A 20,588-nucleotide genomic window follows, 5' to 3' on the forward strand; every position below is an offset into this window, starting at 1 on the left:
CCTCTGGAACTTCACCCGTTCTCCACGAGGCCTCAAAAATGGAGGCCTCGTGGAGAACGGGTGAAGTTCCAGAGGACTGGAGGGTGGCATCAGTGGTCCCAATTTTCAAAAAGGGTAGTAGAAGGGACATGGGGAATTATAGACCTGTTAGCCTTACGTCCATTGTAGGAAAAACAATGGAAAGGCTCATAATAGAGAGAGATCTAGTGATGCTAGATAGGGAAGGGAAGCTGGCAGCCACACAACACGGCTTCCACACAAACAGGTCCTGCCAGACAAACCCTGTGGAATTCTATGACAAGGTTTCAAGATAGCTAGATGGAGGGGATGCAGTGGATGTGGTATACCTGGATTTCAGCAATCCTTTGACAAAGTGCCCCATGATATCCTGGTGGAGAAACTGAGGAGTTTTGGGATACACCAAAGCACTGTCCGGTGGATTAGGGCATGGTTGACTGACCGAAAGCAGAAGGTAACCATTAGTGAGGAAGCATCGGGATGGCGGCCAGTGACAAGCAGAGTCCCCCAGGGCTCTGTCCTGGGGCCGATCCTGTTTAATCCTTTCATTAATGACATGGAAGAAGGGGTGAACAGTCTGCTGATCAAATTCGCAGATGACACTAAAACTGGAGCAGTGGCCATAATTGAGGAGCAGGTACTCCAGATCCAAAAGGATCAGGGCAGACTATGGAAATGGGCAGGAGGCAACGGGCTGGCATTCAATGTGGATAAGTGCAAGGTCTTGCACTTGGGGCATAGGAATAGCTGTCATAAGTACAGGTTAGGTGACAGGTGGCTGGAGAACAGCACTTGTGAAAGGGACCTCAGGGTACTGGTTGACTGCAGGCTAAACATGAGTCAGCAGTGTGATGCGGTGATCAAGAGGTCGAATGCCACCCTTGGTTGCATAGCCAGAAGTGTGGCTTCCAGATTGAGAGAGGTATTACTACCACTCTATACGACTCTGGTGCACCCACAACTGGAGTATTGTGCTCAGTTTTGGGCCCCTCATTACAGAAAGGATATATCCAGGTTAAAGTCAGTGCAGCGTAGGGCCACAAGGTTGGTGGCCGGTTTGCAGGGGATGGGGTATGAGGCGAGACTGAGGGAACTGGGTCTCTTCAGCCTGGAGCAGAGGAGACTCAGAGGGGATATGTTGGCGACATACGGGTATGTGAGGGGATGTCACATGGAGATGGGTCGAGACCTGTTCTTCCCTGCAGAGGAAGGCAGGATGCACTCCAACGGAGCAAAGCTCAGGGAGCCAAGGTTCCATTTGGCTACCAGGAAGCATTTCCTGACAGTTAGGACCCTGAGAGTGTGGAATAGGCTTCCACGAGAGGTCATTGAGGCCCCATCGGTGTGGGTGTTCAAGGATAGGCTGGATGTGCACATGGTGGGCATGTCGTGAGCGGAGCCGGCTGGTGCCGGAGGTCAGACTAGATGGCCCGGGGGACCCCTTCTGACTCGCTCTGTTTCTCTGTTTCTATGTTTCTAAGAATCATATTTTATGCTGTCCTTTGAAGGGGTGACAGATACTGAAGAGATTGAAAATCTCCGCAAAAAACCCCAGGCTACAACATATTTTGCTGATGAGTTCAAGAGCATCTCATGCAGAGTAGCCAGGGATCTTCTGGTCATGGACATGGACGACAGCCAATACGAGCTGATCACAGTCATAGGCTATCAGGTGGGAACAGAGACTTGCCGCCAGACTAAAAGCCCCTTCTGCAATCAAGTCCTTAAGCCATCCACATTTTACAGGTAACCATGAACACTAATTAATGCATGGACACTAATTGATGCACCTCTGACATTTATAAGAGGTATATTTAAGCATTGCAATCCATGGGCAGTCCAATGGTGTGTTTCTGCCAGTTCTCTAGCACCCCAACACAAGCACCTTTGATACAAGAGAGTTTTCGTGTTTCTGGAAGCAACCCCAAACAAGTGAAAACGTGCCCTTCTGGAAAGAGGCCGGTTGGAAGAGCTTGCCTAAGGGAACACTCTTGCATAAGCAGTGGGTCCCACTTGCACAACAGAATCAGCTTGCAGAAGCATGGGAGGGAAATAGTTTGGCTGTAAGTTCCCACTGCATGTTGCCCTGTGGACTGGGTTTAGAGGTTGAGGTTCACTTTGTATTTTTCAGCGAGTAAGAGGTGCTTATTGGGTTGCAGCTAGATATGGAAGGAACCAAGATTGCTATAAGGAAAACAACCCACTCTAAAAACCAAGGTTGTGTGTGCTTAAAACAATAGGGGGTGCTTCTACACTAGGCACTGGATATGAAAATGTTGTGCTACATTTTCTCCCTGTTTACTGTACATCCACATGACACTGTCATCCAGCCCCTGCCAATCCTGTATTTTCTCTAGGGATTCTTCTATCTTTTTGCAAACCATAGAAAGTCCAGATTTATTCAGAACAGAAATGATGTGCAGATACCTTTAATATCACTCTTTCTTTTATAAAGGATCTGGTTCTGACATGCAGAACTAATCAGAAAAGTTGCTTATCACAGCACAATACGTGTTGGTCACAAGCCATATGGAGGATAAGATTAAAAACCATTTTTAGTTGTACTTTTAATTAGCACTAAAATGCATTTCTGGAGATACAAATTAATGAAAGACAAGTATATTGCTGTAACCCCATTAAGCTATGATTTCTTAAGATTATTTGCTGAACCCAGATTTATGCTGGATCAGCTGTGCTAACCCTGTATAGCCATCACCCTTTCAACTCACTGAAAAGCCAACACAGAGAATCAGGAGATCTTGTTGAATGGAGTGAGTTATAGGGGAAGAGAGAATCAGGGTCAAGGAGTGTCTACTGGTTATCTGGGCAATTCAGACAATTGCTAACCACATCTACATCTCAGGCAAGTTGGTGTGGAAAGACATGGCTGCCTCAGATCTTGTCTTTGAGTGGGTTGTGAGGGACTAGACTGTGGTCACTGACAGGCAAACAGATGTGCTTCAAAAGTGGCAGCATTAAAGGCAGCAAAGCAGTGGTACCTGCCATGCATGCCATAGCCCATAGCAGTTTCTTTCCCTGTCAAACCTTCCCAGTCCTCCTCCTTCCTTGAAGGAAGTTGCACTGTATGCACTTTTCTTCCCGGTGGTGGATCCATTGGTCACCCTGCACCATTGCAGAGAGCCAGCTGACAAGAGCAACCCCCTCATGGCAGGAAGAAGTGAGGGTGGGGCTCCTGGTCATCAGTAACATCTGTACAACAGGTGGCACCATCCATGTTCTTCAGTGAAGGCTTGTGGAAGGAGGTAGATCAAAGCAGAAAACCTGGTTGGTGTTCAGCAACTCCCTTTCTCCCAGCACAATGTCACTCTCCAATGTTCTTTTCCCTGCCATTTAATGTTTTGCTTCTTCCCTATCAATTTGTATATATACTGAAAAACAATGAGAAATGCTTTGTCAGGTGCACTTTAAAGGACACTTCCGAAGAGCGATATACAGTGTTGTTGTCCTCCAGGCATTTCATGGGATGTGGGGAGAACTGTGTGGCCTCTTTGCAAACTTTCCCTTTCATTTCTGGAGCCATGGAAGCAGCAGGGAGCAGAAGAAGTACACCTGCTCTGCTGCAGTTTAAGCTCACCTGTCAGCTCAAAAGCATCTGGCACACTAAGTGCAGGGGTACATTTTTGCCTCCTGTTGTACTGCTGAGATGTTGTCTTACACATATGTGTGGGTGTGAGTTTGCCTTGAACCACAAGCACCATTCGTGTGTTCAAAATAATTTATGTCGGTTTCATCACTTGCTCTGTCTGCCTCTTCCAATGGCCCCACTAATCTGGCTTGTAAACTAAACCTCGCTTTGACTTTCTAACAGCCAGTATAACCTTCTCTTCAAGTACCTGCTGCAGAATGAACAGCATTCTTCAGCTAGGAACCAAGATCTGCTCACAGTTGCTCATAGGCTGCACAGGCTGGAGCACACTGTTTTCAGGCAAGGACCCATCTCTCCCCTTCTCCATCTGCCTTACTTGCAATGTTAACAATGTTGACTACCGCCCCCCTCCCCCCATCCACCCACTGCCACCGCTACAACCCATAAGTAACTGGAAAAGTAATGCATGTAGAGCTGCCTGTGTCCCACCCATTTTTGGCCATCTCTTCTGCCTACACTCGCTCTTCTGCTCCTCCTTTCTCCTCAGTAGAAACATTGGCCTGTACTTCAGCAGGAGTAGCATTCACTGGAGAAGGCGGGAGAAACATTCATTTCTGCTGCAGTTAACACAACTGTAAAGGCCTTTACTGGCCACAGTGATGACCACAAACAGCTTCTGGGAAGCCACCACAAGAGAGCTGTACCACATTTTTTAGCTGCTCTTGCCCATCTGCAGATTGCAGATGGCAGAGGGGACATAACAAGTCTATCTAAGGAAGCCTTGGGTTGCAATAGATTCAAATATTAACCTGCGTGGAATCAGACCATGATGCCATAAATTCTGCTACTAAGGTGGAAGAGTTCAGAACAGGCAGGTACGTCATGGAACAGTGGACACCAGTATGCACTGAAAATTCCTGGGCACTGATTCTGGATTTGGATGCTTGGAAATTGCTAGATTTCCAGGCTGTTTCTGCATCTGAGTACCTTTTGAAATGATAACCTCTGGTTTATAATCCACTGTTCAGACACTGCAATTTATATATTTATGTCAGTTTTTTAAAAAAGTTGGGGCCAACCCTATACAGATTTCCTTTCAACACTTTGTACTTTCCACTCAGCACTACCTTCAGAGAAGGGAAGTCTGTAGTAAAGTTGTCTCTGATTGACTGCCCTCCAAAATGTCCTGTCCTTGACAGTCCTGCTCAGCTCTTCTAAATTCAAGGTTGTGACTTCCTTCATGGAGTCAATCCATCTCATAGCTGGTTCCCCCCACCACCACCCCTGTTTTTTCTTCTGCCTTCAATTTTCTGAAGCATTCTCACCTTCTCCAATGCATCTTGTCTTGCCATGCCTGAAGTATGACTTCAGTTTTGTCATTTTTACTTCTGGCTTGATTTGATCTATGACTCATGACCCACATGTTCATTTTTCTGTCAGTCCAGGATATTCACAAAGTTCTCCTCCAGCACCCATGTTTTGAGCACATCAATTTTCTTCCTGTCAGCTATCTTCAGTGTCCAGCTTTCACACCCATACATAATGATATGACAATACAACAGCTTGAATGATCTTGGTCTCTACTGAAACATCCTTACACTAGATGATCTTTTCTAGTTCTTTCAATGTTGCCCTTCCAAATCTCAGTCTTCTTCAGATTTATTTGCTGCAATCTCCCTTTGAATTGATGACTGAGCCAAGGTATGCAAAACCTTTTACACTTTCATTTTCTTCCTGGTTGACAGCAAAGTTCTGTAATCCTTCTGTAGTAATGATTTTTGTTTTCTTAAAAGCTGCAGTTCTTTTGCAATTTCTTCTTTCACTTTCAGCAGGAGTTGTTTCTGTACATTGCTGCTTTCTGACAGTAATATGGTATTATCTGCATATATGAAATTACTGATGCATCTTCCACCAATTTTCATACTTGTTTTAAATATGTGTAAATTGTCACTTGCTTTTCCTTTCTCGTTTCAAGGGTTAATTACTTTTTTTTGGATGACAAGGCTGCAATAAGAGCTCATACAGACTGGTCACCAGCAATACATACCGGAAATGGTGAGTTTCAGTAATCAAATACATAAAGCCTAAAACATAACTTATTGACCAGCAACAAGATAATTGCTTGGTTAAGCAAAGTTACAGTAGTAGAGCGAATTCTACCCGGTTGATTTGCAAAAGACCAAGTTTGGGGGTTTTCAGCTGTAGTGTATCTTAAGTTGCTACTGATTATAGTAACATTAGTGACCTTCAGTGTTTGCAACAGTAAAGGAATATATTTCTGAGTAAGTGATTCACTGTGCTAGTTACCACAGAGGTAGTTAACCTCTGCTTAGGCTGTACCACTTCTGATGAAGATGGGGCTCACTTGATTCCATACAAAAATCCTTCCCATGGATGAACTCTAGGTTGTTCATCCCCCATCAACCTAGGTTTGGACATCATATAAGCAAGCCAAGGATGGGACATGGAAGTAGGAAGATACAGAACTAGTGTGGAAGTGGGGGAACCCAGGAATCAGCATGCTGGCTTGCACATTCTGCTACATTTTCAAATGCAAAAACGATCAATATCTAAATTATCTTTCCAATAGTCCCCTGAAGTTGGGCAGTCTTAGCATCCTCATTTTGCAGATGGGGGAGTATGTGTCTGAGACTGTCAATAATGACTTGCTCAAGGCCATCTAACAAGTTTGTGGTAAAGAGAACGAAACCAGTAGCTCAATTTCTTAGCTGCTATTTTAACAACAGCTCTACAAATGGTTTTTGTTATTTCCCAGTTTCAACAACAGAAAAATTGCAGATAAATACAGAAAAAGTTGATGCTAGAAATTAGTGAAAACATAGGTATATGTGTATGAATATTTGCAATTTTAGCTCTTGACTCCTAGTTGATACATTGACAAAATGTTATGAATATGCATAAACATCTGTATATCTGAATGCTATCTTGGTTTTACTATCCATCAATACAAATTGCAGATTCAGCAGGGGTAAAAATGGGATTTTTCTGCTGGTAAAACTACCTTGATTACGTTGATTCTTAAATTCTATTTTCCTTTGCTTTTCAGTGACCAATTACGAATCAGCTGATGTGATGTTTGAAGGGCGAGCTGGCGGAATGATAGTGATTACCATTCTGGTCTCAGTTGGTGGGGCTGTCCTAGTGATTGCATTAATTGTAGCAGTTGCTCTTTCAAATAAGAAATAGTAGGTGGGCAAGCTGGCATTATCCTTCTTCTAGATTAAGAGTTATGGATATGAATGAACTGCAGAATTTGTTTGGAGAATCAAACATGTACTTTAGTAACAGGCATTTAGTCAAAGAAGAAACATGCTGAAGAATGAGAGGCAACATGAAATCAAATGTATAAGCAAATGTATGTATATGCTGTAAACTGTACAGATCATTTGCTCTTTGCTTCAGATCTTCACATATTACATTTTTGAAATACAATGTATAACTACAACAAATGTATTGTAAACACATCTAGCTGAGATTCTCTGTAGCTCCCTGTCAGGTTAACATCAGTAAAAACCTAGGTGTACTGCCATATAATGTATGAAATGGCCTTCAGATAGTAGAAATAAGTCTGAGTGTGTGGAATGGAAGTTCCATGAAATCAAGACCAGGATAATAAAAGTGACACCTTTCACTAGACCAAGTTCTACTTGGGAAGGTATATGCAAACTTCCAGGATTTTCTTAATTATTCCTACCTAAGGGGTATCTCCATGGACCTCAAAAGGTGATAAAGGCCTTCGTGCAGTAAGAGAGGTTACCTTGCCTACTTCAGATCTTTGACATTTCAAGGGGCTCAGTTTGGGATGGGTTTAGTCTTGTCTCTCCATGTAGTGTTCTTCATTACTATAAGATAAAACCTGTATTTAATGTACATCATTATTTCAGGCATAATGGTACATTATAGGAAATGCTGTGTTATAAAATGATGTCTTTTATGTTTTGAATTCTTAATATATGTACATAAATGTGTACACACCCATAGCAAGGAAGACATATAGAATGCATATATATGGAAATACAAGTTAATAGCAATTATACATTGGCTTCAACAAAAGTCCACCTATTCAAATACTGACAGCATTATAAGGTCCTCAGCCCATTGCATCAAAGGTAGTGAGTGTTTTTCCTTCTAGTGTTGTAATATCAGTTAAAGAGGTGCAAAGAATCAGTTTAGGTTGGTCATTAGCGGGGAAATAATTTAAAATATTATGTACATCAGTGAATATTAAAGACTGTTTTAGTGCCTTACAATAACTTCCTCCAAAAAAGAAGCAGCTACTGAGCATTGCCGAAAGATATGTTCAAAAGAAGCATTAGCTGTAGTTCAATTAGCTGGATTATTAAATGCCTTAGTAAAGAGATGTGCTGTGTAATTAACGTAAAACAAAAGCCACAGCCTACAATCCATAGATTTGTCTGGATAGATCGCTGATTAGGCAGAATGAGGCAATCCAATTCTCTATTCCATTCCTGACTGAAACCCTGGATAACATATTTAGTCAGCAATAAAAAGTATTTATAGACAATAGCTCATGGATCTTCTGCCCAGTCTTCTTGTTGTTATGTGCTGTCAAGCTATCTCTAATTTACTGGCAACCCCACGAATGAATGTCTTTCAGACTGTCCTGTCCTTCACAACTCTTGTAAACTCCAGGCTGATTATTTCTCCTTCTCCTCCTCTGATTTTCCCTGCTTATATTGCCATCTCCTATGAATCCTGCCTTCTCATTATGTACCTGACAGCCTCAATTTTGTCATTTTAGCTTCCAGGGAAAGTTCTTGGATGGATTTGATCAAGGACCCACTTGTTCATCTTCTGTCAGTCGAAGAACTTTGTGAAGCTCCCATCCAACTCCATATTTTAAGTGTGTCCATTTTTATCCTGTCAGCTTTATATACTGTCCAGTTTTCACAGCCATACATAGTGATTTCCATTTCACAGTCTCCATTTGAGTTGATGATTGAGCCAAGGTATTAAAAACCTTACACAATTTCAATTTCTTCACTGTTGATAGTAACATTCTTCTGTAGTCATGATGGTTGTTTCTTTGATGATCAAGTGCAGTCTTGCTTTTTGTTCTTCATTCATTTTCATCAGGATTCTTTTCAGTTCTTTGCAGCTATTTCTCAATAAGATGGCATCATCTGCATATTTAAAATTATTGATGCATCATCCACCAATTTTCACTTCTTTTCCTCTGATCGCAATTCAGTTTTCTTTATGATGTGTTCTGTCTACAGATAGAACAGATAAGGAGATAAAATATAACCTTGCTTTACATCTTTGCCTATAGAAAACCATTCCATTTTATCATAAAAGTAGCTTCTTGTCCACAATACAGGTTATGCATCAGGACAATCAAGTCCTATGATCTGCACAGTCAAAGGTTTTGCTGTACTGTATAGGCTGTACGGTCTATAAAGCATAGACTACGTAAACATAATCTTCTGAAATTCTGTGGTGTACTCTGAAGCCACCATATATTGGCCATATGATTTCAAGTGTTGTTTCCTTTTTGGAATCCAGCTTGAACTTCAGGCATTTTTGCTACATAAAAGGTAAAATTATTTGTTGTAAAACCTTGATCATCACTTTACTTGTATGGGGAATTAGTGCTGTGGTCCTATAGTTACTGCATCCTTTTGCAACTCCTTTTGGGACCAGAATGTATGAACACTTCCAGTCTGTGGGCCATTGTTTTGTTTTCCATATTTGTCAGCATATCCTTGTTAGGATTTGGACTGATTCAGTCTCAGCAGACTGGAATAGTTCTATTGATAACTTGTCTGTTCCAGGTGCTATATACCTTCCAATTGTTTTCAGAGCAGCTTTCACTTCACCTTCTAATATTGCAGGCTCTTCCACATAGAATTCCTCTTCAAGGAGTCTGTCATATTTTTATATTTTCTGGTCAGATAGTGTGTCCCTCTATTAGTCTTTCAGCATTCCTAATCTAAGTTTGAATTTTCCTTTGATTTTTGAATTTTCTGGAAGAGGTCTTTTGTTTTCCCTCTTTTGTGGCTCATTTCTATTTCTTTGAATTGGCCATTGTATACTTCTTTTGTCTATATGTGATGGTTGCTGAAAAATTGCATTTGGGATTCTGACCCTTTTTCTGAAGTCTTTTGCTACTGCTTCTTACCTGTCCTTGTGAATGTTTCTTCTGATATCCATCTAGGCTATTGTTTCTTTTTGCCACAGGAATTGTCTTTTGGCATTCTTCCCTAATAATGACTCTTGTTTCAGTCCACAGATCTTCTGCTTCACAGTCAATGGAGTTCAGGAAGTTCTTTAAAAATTCTGGAATGTTACTGAAGCTATATTTTGGCACTATTGTTCTGTTAGTGATCTTTTCAACTTTACTCTTATTTATGATAGTTCATAGTCACTACTATAGGCTGCTCCCACTCTTGTTTGGCAGTGAGAATACAGTTTTTCTAGTTCCTATTTCCAATTATATAATCTATTTGATTTCTAGATTGGCTATCTGGTGATGTCTATGCATGCAATCATCCAATAGTTGTGCGAAGTATGTATTTGCAATAAACAAATGGCTGGCTTCACAGAAATCTATGAGTTGTTCTCCTGGTTCATTTCTGATGCCTAGGCCAAATTCTACCTTTTGATTCTGCTTTGTTTCTTACTTTTGCATTCCAGTTGTCCATGATCATCAGCATGTCTTGTTTTGGTATGTTATTAATTTCACCTTGGGCACTTACATAAAAGTTTTCCATGTCTTCTTCAGCATCTGTTGTTGGAGCACAGACCTGCTCAGATGGTTGTGTTGATAGGTTTTCTGAGAATTCTGGTTGATATGATTCAGTCAAACTTTGCATTATAGTTCTTGACTGTCTATGCTACATCTTGCCCCTGTATTAGAGCTCTTCTGAGCTTGTCATTTCCAGAGTAAAATACCCTGTGTTTGTCTGACTGAAAATGTTGCTTTCTAGTCCGCTTTAGTTGGCTCACATCAAGTACTGTGGTGTTTAACCATTCAGTTTCTTGCTTTACAGTTCAATTTGTCCTGACGAATACTTCTCATGTTCCATTCATATTGGCTACTAGACATCCCTTTGGCTTTGATCTAGTTGCATCATTAGTAATGGCACTATTCATAGTTGACCTTTGCTCTTCCCCAATAGCTGGTTGAGTGCCTTCTGACCTGGCAGTCTCATCTGCTGGTACTAACTCTCATATCACTCTCAGTCATTGCTTCCAGTAATGACAGAGACTTTGATTCTGTATACTGGCTGGGCTGAACTTAGATAGCAAGTGTACCATTCTGTCATTGAATTTGTTACACAAGACAAAACTTATCAATGGGACCCACCAGTTGATCCAAAGCAAGAAACACTTTCTGTCTATGTCATGTTTGCTTTTTAAAACCCAGTTTTACATCTTGATTGGCCAATATAATCAGTTTAGCATGAGAAAGATGGAACGGATTGTAACTGACATGATATTATATGCCATAATATATAATATTAATACATTACCAGTGATGGCAAACCTATGGCACATGTGCCACAGCAGGCATGCAGAGCCCTCTCTGTTGGCACACGAGCTGAGTTGCCCCAGCAGCCATGCACATATTTGGAAAGAGTAATGGCACCAAGTGACGATGTCACTCATTAGCCACGACTCACCGCAAGAGGCAGCATTGAACAGGTGGCCTGAGGCAGGTGCAACAGCTGCGGTGGGTGCCCCAGGAAGGGACTGGGTGAGCAGTGAGCAGGCATACTGAACGCTGGCAGTGGTGCCCTCCTCCTGCCTCCTTTTCCTCTTCCCAGCCCGCAGCATGTGAGCAGCCACCCAAGCCGCCCTCCTAGTGCAGTGACAGGACCCTGCTGAATAGGTAGCCGCAGGTGCAACCAGGCTTGGCAGCACTGTGGGGGCACCTCGAGGAATATCCCAATGGAAGCATGGAAGGGATCAGTGATAGCCTCTTCTCACCTTTAGTTTAGGTCTCTCCCTCTCCCCCCCATTCCACCCCTCCAGTAAACTTTCAAGTGCCACTGAAGCCCTGCGGCATTCCCAGTGGCTGGTTTGGGGGCAGAGAGGGAGGGAGGGAGTGCACATGCCCGGGTGCAAGCAAGCCTGGTGTCCCCCGACTTGGGGGCGCTGAACATGAACATGGCTCCTTCTCCCTGTTATTGTGTTTTTCTCTTAAGACAAAAGATATTAATGTATGACTTGATTTTTTTCTAAACTAAAACCTCAGTATTCAGGGTTTTATTGCAGTGTTGGCACTTTGTGATAAATAAGTGGGTTCTGGGTTGCAGTTTGGGCACTTGGTCTCTAAAAGTTTTGCCATCACTGGCTTAGACTCTGGAAGGAACCCTGTGCCTTCTTTTATATAGCTAGAACCTTATGCTTTCCATTTAGAGAGCATTACTAACAATAAGTAAGTCATCATACTATCTGAATTAGAGAATAAAATTTGATCATATTTAGGTTATTTGTCTTTCTTATTACTGACTGCATAGACATTTTCAATAGTTTTCCTGCATGCACATATGCATGCTAAATCCACATTCATTTTAGACTTATTTCTGCAATAACATAATAAAAATGCAGGATTTACTCACTCTGCTGTGCAGTAAATATAGTTAGGGTGATTAGGGAGACAATTAATTCCAGCCCCTTCTGATCTGATCCCCAGTGTCTGGACATGTGTAAAACCATCTCTTATCATTTTAACAGTAGTAGATATTTGTAATGGGCATACTGAGGATATGTCCTATTTCTGCATTGTTTACTCCTATTTTATTTAAGAATGTATAATGCTTCCCTCTCTCAAAAATTAATTTAATGTTCAGCAAAATCAAGTAATGATATCCCACAGTTCTCTATGTCCCCTAATACCTCCTAAGAGAAGAAGAACATGTTGCCTTTAATATTATTTAATTTCCCGATATATCTCTACAACCAGATTAACAAGGAATCTCTGTGGCTTAAGGCTAAACTAAAAGTGATTTCTTTTGGCTTCCTAAATTTTAAAAACAAAATCATTACTGCTGCTGATGGAGAGAATGGTGGAGATGGAGGAGAGGTTTTTAGTGTTTCCTCCCATGCAGTTTTTCCTATTAAAATCTCCTCCCTAATTCTACTATGTGTATTTATGTTTCTCCCACAAGGCAAATAATAGCATGGGATGTGTTTGATGTCAGTCAGGGAAAAGATATGGGGGAAGGAAGAAAACAGCTTTCCTCCATTGCCAGATTCCTAATCTGAATCTATCTCACACCCATGGCTGCTATTTAAAAACGTGGGAGCTCTGGTAAGATGTGTTGTATTTGGAATGTTGGCAATACAAGTGCTACAAGAACAACCATGGACATTTTGTTTAATCAAGGTTTAAAGAATGAATTCCCTTTATTACTGTGTGTGGTTATTACGATTAGAAGGCTATAAGGAAAGGACAAAACTGGCACATAGCTCCATCTAGAGTAATTGTGTAGTTAAACCTGAAATAAAAGCAGATAATAGAGTAGCAGAATAAAGCAGTGATTGCAGAGTACTTGTTTTGTACTAAGCACTCCCCAAAAACTCTTTTACTTGTTTTGCACTAAGGACTTCAGACCATAAACTCTTGAAAGTGGAAAAGGCAGACAAAGCAGTCACAGCAATATCTACCATTTCTCCAAAACGTTCCAGTGAGCCTTTTTGGAAAGCAAGCAAGGTCTGCTTCTATCACAGACTTTAAAGTGGCCATTGCGGAGGAAAGAACTTCAAAGGCAGTTCATCAACAGGTTTAATTCTATTCCACAGGTTTGAGTCAGGATAAAGGACCCTTAATCTCCTTACCTGTGTTAATTGCCTTACTGCATACTAGAATATCTGTGCTATCAGTAACAACTGTTTTGTGAAAAGTTACTGTTAATAATGTGATTGTCACTATCAGTACTTTCTGTACTGAATGTCCTTCTGATCTCACTGTTTATAATTCTTCCCACCTGGCCCATGTGTACTGTATGAAAACCTGAAACTCTTAATAATACTTCATGGCCAAGTTCACACAAAATAACAAGGCATAGTGGTTACCATTGTGCTATGGTTTGCCATGTTTTTGAACCTCTCAGGAATGACTGCATGGCATCTTTGGTTGCAGAGGGACCAAGGAGAGAAACAATGATTTATTGTATGGTTTCCATGCTTCACTGTGTCCTATTTGGTTATGTGAACTCAAAAATATGGTTTCCACTTGGCTTCCATGGGGTTCAGTGGAAAGAGCATTCACTGCTGGAGGAGACTCTTGCCTGCATCCTTTGCAATCCTGATCTGCTTAGCAACTGATGTATCAGCTCCAGCTGCAGTCCAATAGGTTGCTCTATGCTCCATACCACTTTTGATTTCTCCACTGATTTCTCCATTTCCAGATGTCCTCCTGGGATTCTGAAATGTAACTAGCACCAGAGAAGAATTACCTCCAGTAGAGACCTTGGAGAGAGCCATGTTTGGCACTCCCATCTAATTACTGTAGTTCACATAAACACTGTAAGCTGCTCTACCATATTGTTTTTCTGGCAGAAGAACCTCTTCCCTTTCTGCAAAGTTGCCATGAGGGGCACACATGGGCTATGTGTGAGCATTTGCCAACGGGGCAATCATCCCAAAAGTTCATGTCTCCCACTCTAACTCCCACCCTCTCCTCTCCTTCTAGCCTGTCCCTTGCATTCCTTGGGAATGTCAGTGAGCCCCACTGTTGCTTCCCCACACCTTCTGAACACCCTGACACTCACTGCTGCCCGGTGCGAGGCACAGGAAATCCAGGAGAACTACCTATGAAAATTCCACTGGTAGTCCTGAGCTTCTATTCTGGCATGGAACCCAGCTTTCTTCCTGGAAGTAGCCACATTAGCCTGAGGGCTTCCTGCCCACCCTGCAGAGAAATATGGGGTACTGGATGGGGCCATGACATAGCTATTTTCCCCCTGAACAGACCCGTAAGCATATTTCAGTGCCCCTAATGTATTGCCACAAGCTAGCAATGAGTGTATATGTGCAGGCATGCATCAGTGCAGTTAGGAAGAAGGCAGCATGTAGTGTATTGAACCGTGGAAGTAAGAATGGTAGCATGTGGCTTGATGCATGCTAGAGTAGGTTGGGGAGCTGTGGAGGATGTGGAATAGTATGTGAGTACAGCTATAGAGCAGCAGAGCTTGTGCAACGATATGAAGAAACAACTGGCTTTCATTAACAAATGGCTCACTTTTCTCTCTGGGGCAGCCACTCTTCCCCTGCACCCAAGACTCCATGATGCTGTGGTACAGTTCTTCCGGGGAGGACTGACTGTGGGGATGGGTGGAGGGGGCTGAGGGGCAATACCTGATGAGGCCACTCACAGTACAGCCTCCCACATGACAGTGTGGCAGAGGTGGGGAGAAGAGCTTCTGAGGGTGAGGGTGGAGGACCCCACATGACACTGGCTGCAGCCCTGGCACAGGAGGGAACAGGGGAGGGAATGGCCTGTCTGCGCTGAGGCTCCACATGTGTATAACTGCAGACTCTTGCAGTGTGTACAAGGTCTCTGCACAGGAGAGCCTGGACAAATCTATAGCAAAGGAGGGGCAGAGAAGAGGAATGGGTGTGGATGGGTTATGCTTCTATGTTATCATGGAGTGCTGCAACCCTTGAGGCAACAGTGCTACTCTAGCGAGTAGGTGGTTCTTGTGGCTGAGGAGGGAAGAAAAAAGAAAAGAAAAGAAAAGAAAAGAAAAGAAAAGAAAAGAAAAGAAAAGAAAAAAAGAGGACCAGCTAGCTAAGAACATGCCCTGGAAGTATGTGAACCAATGAGAAAAAAACAGGCGAAGTAAGCAGGAGCAGTGCACCCTGGAATTGAATTTAAGCCATGGAGACTGGTGAGAGACATGCCTCCAGTGGGAAGAATAGGGAAGGAGAGTGGAAATCATGTGATCATCTGGCAGCCTCAACCAGGTAAGAAACCATACCATGCAGCATGGTTTAGTGTTACATGGGAATGCAGTCCATGGATTTGATTGAGTGGACTACTGTGGAAGTTTAAGCCAGAATAAACTTGCTAGTCTTTGAAGTGGCATAAGATTCTTCTTGTTTTTCTTGCAGAAGAATTACATGCCAATTTTCCTGAACTTGGTGCCTTCAGTTGTTCATATGTGGTGTGTTGAAGACTGGCAGCTCCGTGTCTCAGTTTAGAATACATAGATGGAACACATGGTTAGATTACAACTCCCATCATGCCTCACCATTGACTATGCTGGCTTGGGCTGATGAGAGTCACATCTAATATCTTGAGGGTCATAGGTTCTGCAGCCCACTGATGGGATGGTAGTGCCTTTAATCAGTATTTTCTCATCATGTGAAAGGTCAACAGTTTAAGGACCATGCCAGAAAGAAACAAAGAAAGATTTCAAGACTATAGTCCTGGGTGTAGATTTAAGCTTTTCCCCACTTTTTCCTCTGAAAAAGGCCTCTATTGATCTATAGAGTTTTTTTTCCTTTTGTAACTCCCCAAGTGGATGGAATTTGGAGCAAAATTTATTTAAAACATTTGTATACTATGCTTAAGGGATGGCATACAAAAGTTTTAAATAAAATAAATTTGGGGGGAAATGGATGAGGGTAAGCTGAAACCCTTCCCTCCTGAAGTGCAATTGCCCTGATCCAGATTCAGATTTGGAGTGGGACTGCATGTGCTTACACCAGAGTAAAGAAAGAAACAGACTCAACAATATCAATGTGATTAGAGCCTGTGTAGACTGTACTTTACAAAAGGCAAGGTATTTGTATTGGGAACAGGCTTGGGACAAGGATACCTGAAGAAATGTCTTTTTCCCTACATGCCCTCCCGCCTCTTAAGATCTGCAGCAGAGGCCCTGCTCTGGGAACCCCCCTGGAAGGAGATTAGGAGACAGAATACCTGGAGGAGGGCTTTCTCTGTGGTGGCGCCCCAGCTGTGGAACACGTTCCCTAGAGAGGTCTGCCTGACGCCATAATTATATGCTTTTCAGTGCCAGGTCAAGACCTTTTTATTTATCCAGTACAGTAAAATCTTGGTTTGCAAGTAACTTGCTCTGTGAGTGTTCCACAAGATGAGCAAACATTTCTAATAAATTTTAACTTGATAAACGAATGATGTCTTGCAATACGAATAGTACATGACGCTTAATGTCACATAATCACAACTGAGCCAGTGGCGCTTTCTCTCTCTCTCTCTCCCTGTGCCAAACATGACATGATCACAACTGAGCCAATGGTTCTTCTCTCTTGCTTGCTGCAGTCCTACAACTCACAGCATCCCTCCAGGAAGGGAAGATATGCTGGGAATTACAGAACTGTTTCCCTGTCTAAACATGCATAGGATTGCACTGGAAGCAGCTTTAAGCTGACAGCATTTCCTTGTAGGTTACTGCAAGGCATACGTCCCTTCTGAAGACAAAGGGGTTGTTTTTATTAGAGTCTTGGGTTGTTTAGTGCTGTACACTGACACTGATTAACTGAAATCAAGTTCCAATGATTTGGTGTATATTTAGTGCTTTGTTGTGAAGATCTGTTTAAAAATCATGTCAGGGCTTAACTGTGGACTTCAAAGCTTATGTGGGAGGAGTACATGATGTATTGTGCAAGCTTAGAATCTTGCATCTGCTTTACCTTTCAGTATCCCCACCACCACTCCCCTGGAGGATGATACTGAAAGGTAAAACAGATACAAGAGGTTATGGAGGAGATCACATCTACAGAGGAGGAGGAGAAAAAGGTGGAGGAATCCCTCACTTCAAATAAGATTAGGGAGATGTGTAAAAAAAGGGGAAACAGTGCAAAATTTTATAGAAAAGCACCACCCAAACAAGGCTGTAGCAGTGTGAGCAATGAATCTGTTTAACAACAATGCAATGGCACATTTCTGTCAAATCATCAAAAGGAGGCAAAAGCAAGTGTCACTGGATAGGTTCCTTGTTGAAGTTGCACGAAAAGAAAAAGATTCCATTGAGCCAATAGATAGCAGTGATTCTGTTAGTGATACTGAAAGTTGTCGAACATAATAACCCTCCTCTCTCTTGTCTCCTTCATGCTAGCCACAAAGGTTTTCAAAGATAAGTGCAGGTTAATTTGTTTTATTTTTCTTTATATTTTGTATTTTCTTTATTATTTTGCATTATATTACAGTATTGTAATTTTTATATGAATATTTTTGTGTTGTGGAACAAATCATCTGAGTTTCCATTATTTCCTGTGAGGAAATTTGCTTTGATATACAAGTGCTTTGGATTACAAGCATGTTTCTGGAACGAATTATGCTCACAAACCAAGGTTTTCCTGTATTTTAAAGTTTAAAAAAATAATTATGTTTTTATTCCTGCCGTGGGTTATTAGTGTTATTACTATTATTATTGTTTGGGATATTAGTATGATATTTGATATATATACCATTGTATTTATTGAATTATTGTTGTAAGCTGTCCAGAGACGTGTAGTGATTGGATGGGTTAGAAATACCCCAAATAAATAAATAAATAAATAAATATTGCAAGCAATAACTTGAGTTATTCTTATCAAGGGAACTGAAGTAAATAAGGCATCTAATCCCAATTCTCAATTTTCTCTGAATGTGAAAAAGCCTGAGGGAGGTGGCAGATGATGTAATTGTCCATGCTAATCAAAAAGCCCTGGTACTTTGGCCTGTGAGTCCTGGCTCCACTGCAACCCTGATTTTATCTTCCAAATATGTGTCTGGAGTTAATGTGGAACATCCCAGACAGCAACCATGTTACTGAGCATTCCTGTGTTCAGAATCAACCTACATCATACAGAAGAGGCAATGGGGATTTTTCCTCAGTTTAAGAACCCAGTGCATTGTCAACAGTTACACAATCAACAGCTATTGAACAATACATTTGAGTTCGTATACTTTTCATTAAAATGTTCTTTAAGTCTGGCTGAAAATTATGATGCTGGAGAGAGAGTGAAAATGCCTCCTATTGGTGGACTAGATTACGACCATTCCATTCATCTGTCCCAGCCACTGCTGATCAATATAAAAATCAATTGTACTTTAACTTTCCTCCTCCCCATTTTAAGAATAGCACTCCTGTCACCAGACCATCACCCAGGAGAGTTCTCTAGGGGAGAAGTTAGGGAGAGAGAAAAATCTTTGCCCCCACCATCTCCCACTTAGTAAGGACTTAAAGATTCCCATCCTCAAAAGATCCACAAAAGCAAGGTTCTGGTGATCCACAAAGTAACAGATAGGTGACAGTGAGACACCAGTCTCTTCCTGAGTGCAGCTCATCATCCTCCTATCTTTGTCCCATATAAAAGACTTTGATTTGCTCAACTCTGGGGTGTGACAGGATGTTTGGATCTGCCAGGATGACAGCAAAAGAACAAACAACAAAACATGGAAGAGGGCGAAAATTCCATTACATAGCTGTAGTCTCATCAGCAGTAAAGAAACTAAATAGTGATATCATAATCCTGTCAGTCACAGAGAGGGCATTTTTTAAATTTCTCTGCAGATCCTGAGTATATTTTCCTGAACATATCAATAGCTGCAGCAACTATTTTTGTCCTTTAACAACTGAATATTATGGGAGTAACATAAAAATCTGAAAGCAAGGAGAAATCCCTATGCACGAGAAGCAGAAATTGCACAAGAGGTGAATATAGAGTGAATTACCTGTCATACAAATATTAATAAAATATGAAACTGGGTAGGAAGACCTGCTGGCAGCCCTATATATTTTGCACTCAACTTAGAAAGGATGTAGTTGGAGCTGGCCCAAGAACACATTTGCCACAACAAGTTTCATATCTCCCACACTGTCTTAGAGTAGGTTCTTTCAAAAAGGAAGGAATTACACACATGCAGGGTTTCTGATCCTAAGTGCTAAAAATAAGTAAGTTGCCACCCACCTCCTTTTGCTATTAGGGCATGGAGGATGTTGCTTTTAATGACTGATCAACAGGCAGAATAAAATGGTATTGCTAGATCTTCATGCTCAGAAAGGAAATCATCTTCTAATTACTCTCAGTTGTGTGGCTATGTAAGGAGGCTAGGACCCAGAAAAACTAACAGACAGCTAGTAACCCTTCCAAGTCATCTTTTGTAATACAGTATTATTGTTATGATTAAAGAAAGGGGAGAGCAGCTGTACTTATACAGTATGTAAGAAAACTGTGAAGAACTGAATCATAGGATAAGGACTATGCATACATACTTGGGTGTAAGGATGTTTTCACATGTTTCCTTTTCCTAATAATCTGGAGGCACTGTGCAGCTATTCTGATTTTCCATGATAAGAAACATGGTGGAAAATGTGGTTGGATGGCTGCAAATGGGAGCTGAGATAATCAGGACTGCATGTACAATTCTGTTGGTAAGGCAAGGGTGATGAAGTGAAAAAGCTGCCTCTGGAAGCATTCTGGATCCACTTAACTCAGTGGGTTTTCAGAATGAACATGCTTAACATTACAGTAGAAGGGACAGGAGTATAGGATTCTAGCCAATATATGTATAAAAGTGAATTCACCATCTCAAACTTTGGACTATAATCCATATGCATTGATTATCAAAGAACAAGATTGTCTCCCTTGAGAGATGTGTATTGTAGAAAATATGTTTAAAATTTGTTCATTTACAGAATGTATACACTGCCCTGTACTAGCAATACTCATCAGTGGTAAGAGGAAAAAAAAGTCAGAATACAAATATAATTTTAAAATCACGTTATAGCAACACTTGATTGTATGATCACATTAATCTTGATGCTATATATTTAATTAATTTATATTTCCTTCACTTTCTTCCAAGTTCACTTTCCATGCTGGACGTCCACATGGTGGGCATGTTGTGAGCAGAGCTGGCTGGTGCCGGAGGTCAGACTAGATGGCCCGGGAGGTCCCTTCTGACTTGCTCTGTTTCTATGTTTCTAAGTTGTTGTAAGAATCTTTCCAGGTATAACTT

At 41.5% G+C, this 20,588-nt stretch overlaps 1 protein-coding gene across 1 annotated transcript in view; it reads left to right on the top strand.

Annotated features, from left to right (window-relative positions):
- The window catches only part of LOC123033931, a 14,903-nt gene extending 8,071 nt beyond the window's left edge, over window positions 1-6,832 (top strand). The window contains exons 3-5 of the mRNA XM_044450887.1: window positions 1,527-1,764; window positions 5,601-5,680; window positions 6,693-6,832. Of these exons, the coding sequence (XP_044306822.1) occupies window positions 1,527-1,764; window positions 5,601-5,680; window positions 6,693-6,832 (458 nt within the window). The remainder of the gene's footprint in view (window positions 1-1,526; window positions 1,765-5,600; window positions 5,681-6,692) is intronic.
- Window positions 6,833-20,588: the final 13,756 nt, after the last annotated feature.

Source organism: Varanus komodoensis, unplaced genomic scaffold, assembly GCF_004798865.1.
Source record: "Varanus komodoensis strain SLA01 unplaced genomic scaffold, ASM479886v1 scaffold69, whole genome shotgun sequence".
Taxonomy (NCBI): Eukaryota; Metazoa; Chordata; class Lepidosauria; order Squamata; family Varanidae; genus Varanus; species Varanus komodoensis.